We start from the raw sequence: 7,244 nt of genomic DNA on the forward strand, positions 1-7,244 counted from the left end.
TCAAAAAAAATTTAAAAATAAAAAATATATATTATTTTAATATATTTTAAAATTTATAATATTTTAAAAAACAATCATAAACTGTCTCAAACTTAGTGGTTCCAGCATCTCTATCAGGGATTTTTGTTTAATTAAATTGTATTAGTGTTTTAAGTTTTCATTTTTCACTGGTTTTTCTTCTCCAGCCTCACTTATTATTATTTTAAGATATTTATATGCATTTAACGGACAAGTCAACTAGAACTTGATTACTACACTTCGGATTAATACACTTTGATTATTATTATTATTATTATTTAACTGATACATTTAAATAATTAAAGCAAAAACTAATATATTTAAATATTTAAAAACAAATCATGCAAATATTATCAACTCAATTAGAATGAGTAATCATGCAAACTTGTCGCCGTTTCGGATTAAATCGAGGAGTTCATATACAATTTGATTACAGGCTGGACGCCAAGCAGAGGTTTGATGCTTCTCTATCCATTTTTCACATTTGAAGCGCTGGCTCTCTGTTTCTTTGTTTCATGTATTTAAACTGGATTTCTTCAGGTCTTGAATCAAATTGTATATGAACTCCCTGCTGAACATCCTCTGGCTGAGAGCAGACCGCTGCGCGAACTTCTTGGGCACACCCCTCCTCAGGTTTGGATTATCGCATCAGACAAGTTCCTTGTAGATTGATTGCCTAGGAGGATTCCTGTGGTGTATATAGGGTTTGTTTATGCTATTCCTATCATTCACTTTTTGGCAGTGTGTAGAGGAGGAGATGCTGTTATCTTCAATTTATTTTCATGTCATAAGCGGTGGTTGTATTGATTCCAAATCCCAAACATGCATCAAGTATTATTTTCAGAGAAGAATTCTCAATATAGGTATGCAATAAAAAGCGGAGAAAAAGAAGAATCTGCATGCTGATCTCTTTTATAGTTCATGAGACTTGTTAAAAGTTCCTTACCTCTCGGCAACTCTTTCTTTTCAAGAGGAGGCAAATTAAGCTGCCCAAAATCTGAGTTTTATCCAATAAGTTTTGATTATGAGTAAGACGGGGGGGGGGAATGGTCATTCATGGTGTCAGAAGAATATCAATTTGTCGTGCAGAACGCACTGTAGATTTTTACCCTCGATAATTCAGGGGCAAGAGAATGACAAGCAGTTCTCTGAACTTCTGAGTTGTCCCTGCTCCTTTTATCTGTCCGAGGACTCGTCTTTCAATCTGAAAAGGGACTGAAATAAAAATACAAACTGTCTTCTAAAAATGGCAAATATTCATGTTTAGAATAGTGTTCTATTACATGTGAATCCCTACAAATACTAGCAGAGGAGGCAAAAATCTAGAGGCGGCATTAATGAGAGCTTTTTGGTAGGCATAACAAATTCTGCATACAACCAATGTCTCTTCAATTGCTCAAAAAGATCTTTCCATAAAGAAGCGGAGGTCACCATATAGCATTCCAATGGGAAATATATACAGCACCAGTGTAATTGTGCTTTCAAGTGGAGGACTTCGCCCCACATGCACGCACAGAAATCCTATGTCTTCTAAGCATGTTTCTTATATATTGAGTTGTTATACCTTCAATATTGCAGAAAAAACACTTTTCATTTCTAAAATTGGATCATCATCAAGACCTGACTTTGCACGCCAAGCAATATGTTCATCGGGCCTAACTAAAATTGCTCCTTTCTCAGTCATTTGACACATGCTCCACCATGAAGATGAATTTGACGATTTCTTAGCTTCTGCAACATCTATATAGTTCTCCCATGGTGCCAGTGCTGTCTTACTCCTCGCTTCAGCTCCTTTAACAGTTTCGGTAGGCCACAGTATACAAACCTTAACAGAAACTTTGAATTCCTCAGCCACCTTCAGGGCAGCAACAGCAAGGTGGTAGGACTTTTCAAGTGGTGCTATGAACAGTAGAAACTCAACTTTGTCCAAAGGCAAAAGATCAAGTGTAGAAATGCATGCCTACAAAAACACGCAGACATGCTAAAACACCCACATATGCAAAACAGTATGTGTTTCCATATAAAATGGCGGATGCAAACATACTTGTGCAAATACAAGCTGACACTTAAACATGCTAAAAAATTTACTTCAGCTTACCGGATACAGTTCCAGAGCTCCTAAATTTGCAACTATTATTATACACAGACACAAAAAGACAGAATGCAGGAAGTCGAAATGTCAAAGCAAAATTGCATTTCCAGTGTCATTGTAATCATATCTAATGACAAAAAGAAGCACATACCTCACTAGAAGAATTGGACACCATGCGCACATTCATATGAGGCAGCCTTGACCCTGGATCTGAAGAAGGGATGTAGTCCCTCCGACGACCAGTTGGTGGTTCTTGAGCACCCACACTGTCACTGTCAGGAATGAGTGCTCCTTCAAGGTACCTGAACCCAGACAGGTAAGAAAAGAACTTTGTTGAATTGGCTGGATAAATACATTTTATCCTGAAACTAAACAGCATAAGAAATGAAAGAAATTTGAGTTTTTGAAAAATGAGAATTGTTTGTCAGTCTTTTGCCTATATCAATGGTCATATATACTGTATGGCCATGGGACAAGCAAGATGATCCAACTATCAATCTTTCAAGTTCACCATATGGAATAATGACGTCAAATAACAAACATCCATTAATTGTCAATTAAATTGGCAGGATATTAAAGTTAAAAACTTGGAAAATAATGGTGAAGCTTGTAATTTGTCTGATATGGTCAACTTTAGAAATTCTCGAATACCGTTTAAAGACAATAAGATAGAGATAGAAGTAGCTGCAATGCACATCTACTTAGAAATTTCATCTAGTTTAAAATTTCAATAGTGATTTGATGATTGATGGGGGGTACCTGAAGCCAAGATCCTCGGCAGGAAACTGCAGCTGAAGGCTCTTTCCCTCTTCAAATAAACGCCTTAGTTTAGCAAGCCTTGAAGACCCCAGTGGGTTTTTCTCATTTAGAAGAATTTCTGAAAGCTGTGCACGACCTATTGTGAAAATTCCATCCAAAATTGCCCTCTGTAATCCAGATGGCAAAATGGAACCAACTCCATCAGTAATGGTTTGATGCACTGCAAAACCAGAAAAAGGTACAAAAAAAACATGTCATCAATGAGCATGATTTTTTCTTTTTCTGAAGCGAGTTGTAAAAAAGGAGGAAAAGAAATCAAGTCAATCATGTAAAAATGAATGGACATTAAAATGTTTTTCATTTCATTGATCAAAAGGACCAAATACCACTGCTAATATGCCAAACATGAAAAAAGGAGATAGCTGTTCTAGTTACCTGAATTTGCAACGGTTGGGTCAAGACCAAGTGTAGCAGGAACTGCCATGGCTGCTCTGAAGTTTTGGACGCTAAGTGCTGTGTTAAAAATTGCAATCTGAGAGAGAAGAAAAATGAAGGTCAAGGATCCTTCCAAAGTTCAGAATAAACATATAATGGGACAGAAGTACAAAGACAAAAGCAATACCGGCCTACGTTCTGTTTCATAAGTATGAAGTATTGAAGATGGTGCAATACCCTTTACAAGAGCAGCTATTTTCCAGGCGAGATTATGAGCATCCTGAATGCCAGTATTCATTCCTGCAATAAACAAAAGAACCTGTGTATGTTAGACCACATAACTGGTGCATGTCCACAAAAAGAATCTGGCAGGTACTAATTCCTGATCACTATTAGCAAGACATGTATCACAGAAATTTTAACTAATGCCTCCCAATCATCCTAGTGTCAGGAGAGATAAGTTTATGGCCAGGGATTGCGGTCTTTTACTTTTTCATGCACTGACAAAAGTACCATAAAGCAAGATTACCACAAGCTACAGGGTGAAAAACTTGAATTTGTTTACTTCACAAAACATGGGAACTCACCAAAACCACCAGCTGGGGGGAATTGATGAGCAGCATCCCCAGCAAGTATTATTCGATTGTCGCAGCTCACAAACTTTTCTGCAACTTCAGCATGCATCACCCATGGCTTTATATCAATCACATCAATGTCTGAAAGCTCTTGACCAACCAATTTCAAGATGAGGTGTTTGCATGTCTGCAAGTTAACATTTCAAAGAAGTATTACTGGCATGGAGAAGACACCCTGAAATTATACCCTAAATATTATTACTGCAGAAACTAATCTCCTGGCATCATTCTAGTTGTCCAGCACCAACATAGTTCACAAGCTCTACTTATTATCTAACTAATGTTATTAAACTTTCCTTTATGCTTGACCTCATTAAGAAAACAATAAGGAGGTCAATGAAAACATCTCATCCATAAGCCCATCTAAAATGAATTAAAATTTACCTCGGGGCTGAAATCATCAAGGCTCTGCTGGGGTGGATAGAATGGCATCTGTGAGACAATAACCAGAATGTTAGTGCAGCGTGCACATTAAAGCAGTTTAAACTGACAAAAATGTATTCAAAACTTTCACTAGAGCCTGTATACCTGCAATACGAATTCTCCTTGCATGAGATCATGAGCAACAAGGACTCCAATAGCTTCGGTATTGAAGATAAAGAACAGCATTCCAGGTCTCTCATTGAGTAAGTATTGTCCAAGGTCTCTGCTTAAAAAATGAACACTGACAAGTTTTTGCAGGTCTTTTTCACCTCTCAGTTCTATTCCTGCAAGCTTCCGTGTAGTACTTCCTGCACCATCTGTTCCAACAAGGATATTGCAGCTAATATTTCTCTCTGTGTACTTCCCTTCCTTGAGATGAGAAGCAGTTACATTTACAGATTGACCAGTGGCATTGATCTTTACACACTCGTGCCCCATTAATAACTCCCCACCCCTGAAGGGCTCATCATTAAGCCCTTCAGGTTTACAAATATGGAAGTTGAGATCTTCTAGCTTCTTTAACAGTAATCTAATTAATTTGTACTGAGAGAAGTGTGCGACAGACACTGGGCTGACAACTTTTTCAAAATCTGTTGACAAACAACATCAATCAATCTCTCTAAACCTTTAAAGAAAATTCAGGAAAGCCATAAAAAGCATATGGATCATCTTCATTGGTCTGGTCCTATGACTTGGGGTTTTCCAACACCAGCAGATGCTATAAATATGGTGACCATCGTGGAGTGATGGATAACATGCCCTCTGCTCAAGTCTATGCAGTCGTCCTACTATGTAATAATTAAAAAGCTGGATGTTACATGGCAACACTATTTATGCAAAAATTGGCCAGACCTTGAGGTTGCATATGATCCACTGACCCAAGAACTGGACCAGTGAGAGAAGTACAATATACGAACTTCCTCCATAAATCTACAGGTGGTTGTGACCTTTGAATCTCCTCCGCAAGGCCATCCAACTTGCGAAACACCTACCAACCAAAGCATAGCCATAAATCTTGAATTCTTTTAAGCAACCTAATTCACCGTCTATTCCATGAAAAAAACCAACCTCCATAGACCGATTGTTGATGAAGTGTGCCTGAGGATGGTGTGAAAAGGACTTGCTCTTCTCCAAAACAGAGCATTTTACCCCTGCAAAAGGCCATCATGCAAATGTGTATTGCAAAATTTATTGCATCTACGCCAACAACAAAAGGAAAACAAAAAAAAACATGGCAAATGCATGAACCATTTACCGCACATAGAGCATTCGAAGAATAAAGTTTTACCAACAGGAAAAAAAACAAGAAAAAAAACCCTGAAAAATAAAGAAGGAAAGAAAAGGGAACACGGAACAGAATTCTCCATGCTAGCGAACTAACCAAGAACCCTCTACTATTTAAGCAATTTAGAATCCCATTTCAAAGGAAAAAAATGAGCCAAAGATTTAGAATACAAAAACATAACCTCTCAGAAACCCCGCATCAAACACTATCCTATCATTACACCCTGCACTTAATTTACATACAATGTTCCGCCAAACGATCCATCCTAACAGCCAACCTCATATGTTTTACAACTTACTGTACTACGCTTCTTATCACAGCCTGGAAGCCGATAACAAAGACACACAAGATATCAGAGCATTGAAGTTGTAGATTATTATTATAATTATTGATCCACCTAGTTTTGTAAGAAGAATGGAGAGAACGAGACCGACTGGGCCTGCACCAACTATCAAAACTGGAAGCACTGAATCGTCGTGATCTTTAAAGTGTGAAAAGGTTCTGCATTGAATGTGACAGTAACCATATTGGCAAAATGATGGGTGTACTCTGATTCTTGGTTTAGCTCTGTACACGCTACTGAACCCTTTGATGAACCCTAAAAACCCCATGACTCAGATTGCCAAATGACCTTCACTCCACTCACAGATTGGTCATTGAAATTTGACTGATTCGGTCACAGTACAATAAAGGTCTGGGATTCTGATATAAACTGCCCTGATAAACTGGGTGTCATCTTAAGTGACGTTATGGCAATCACGTTATGTTTTTTGAGCGTTGGATTGAATGAACGACCAGCATACAGCGTCATTTCACGAGCTTTCTTTTCCTTTACTTGCCCAGACAGATATAAATGTGAAAATTACTAAAAGTATAATATAGTTTTAGTACAGATATAAATGTGAAAATTACTAAAAGTATAATATAGTTTTAGTACATGAAATAGATAATTATCAGCGCCATGTAACGGGTTGAATTAAATTTTTTTAATAGAAAAAAATTATTTCAGTGTTGTTAATTTGTTTTTAATAGAAAAAATTTAAAATTATACATGAATTAATTTGATGTAATCTAGTTAATTTGGTAGGTTCAGAGACAATTGAATGACTAATAAAAATATAGTTTGACTAAAAAATAAAAACGATGTTATTTTTTAAGTATTGAAATGACAACATATTAGATTGACTTGGATCAACTCAAGTTAATATGTCAAATTTGTTATCCAGATCATGAGATCTTGATAACCCTATAAAAAGCAAATAAAAAATTTATTTAACTCAATATTGAATGATAAAATTAAAAAAAATCAACTAAAAAAATAAGTTGGGCTAACCCATATTAACTTTCTAAACTTGTATTATGAGATTGAGATGACCCCTTAAAAAGCAAATCAAAACAAATTATTAAGCTCAATTCACAATCAACCCAATTTTAAAAGATAATTTTTTAAAAAAAAAAAGACATGAAAAACCATCAAAGTCAACTAAACAAACTCATGACCTAGATTATGAGACCAAAATAATCTTGTGGAATGCAAACTGAAACAAATTGTAAAGCTTCATTCTTAGCCAATCCAGTATTGAAGAATGAAACTAAC

General features: G+C 36.4%; 1 protein-coding gene and 1 long non-coding RNA gene across 3 annotated transcripts; one reads left to right on the plus strand and one right to left on the minus strand.

Annotated features, from left to right (window-relative positions):
• Window positions 1-390: 390 nt before the first annotated feature.
• Window positions 391-878, plus strand: LOC133704363 (uncharacterized). The gene is made up of 2 exons (XR_009844048.1): window positions 391-472; window positions 559-878. It is a non-coding gene; the product is annotated as an uncharacterized LOC133704363 (long non-coding RNA).
• A 378-nt stretch (window positions 879-1,256) lies between these two features.
• Window positions 1,257-6,483, minus strand: LOC133704361 (uncharacterized). 2 transcript variants are annotated; one of them, XM_062129173.1, is made up of 11 exons: window positions 6,045-6,483; window positions 5,431-5,513; window positions 5,215-5,350; window positions 4,468-4,952; window positions 4,324-4,371; window positions 3,892-4,066; window positions 3,492-3,604; window positions 3,305-3,401; window positions 2,870-3,089; window positions 2,262-2,412; window positions 1,257-1,978 (listed from the first exon to the last, which is right to left on the minus strand). In XM_062129173.1, exons 1-11 carry the CDS (start codon window positions 6,256-6,258, stop codon window positions 1,577-1,579), a joined length of 2,124 nt encoding a protein of 707 aa, XP_061985157.1. In that variant the 5' UTR covers window positions 6,259-6,483; the 3' UTR covers window positions 1,257-1,576. The 2 variants fall into 2 exon arrangements, with proteins under 2 accessions (XP_061985157.1, XP_061985158.1); XM_062129174.1 differs by having other exon boundaries at window positions 5,946-6,184.
• Window positions 6,484-7,244: the final 761 nt, after the last annotated feature.

This window comes from Populus nigra, chromosome 10 (assembly GCF_951802175.1).
Source record: "Populus nigra chromosome 10, ddPopNigr1.1, whole genome shotgun sequence".
NCBI lineage: Eukaryota > Viridiplantae > Streptophyta > Magnoliopsida > Malpighiales > Salicaceae > Populus > Populus nigra.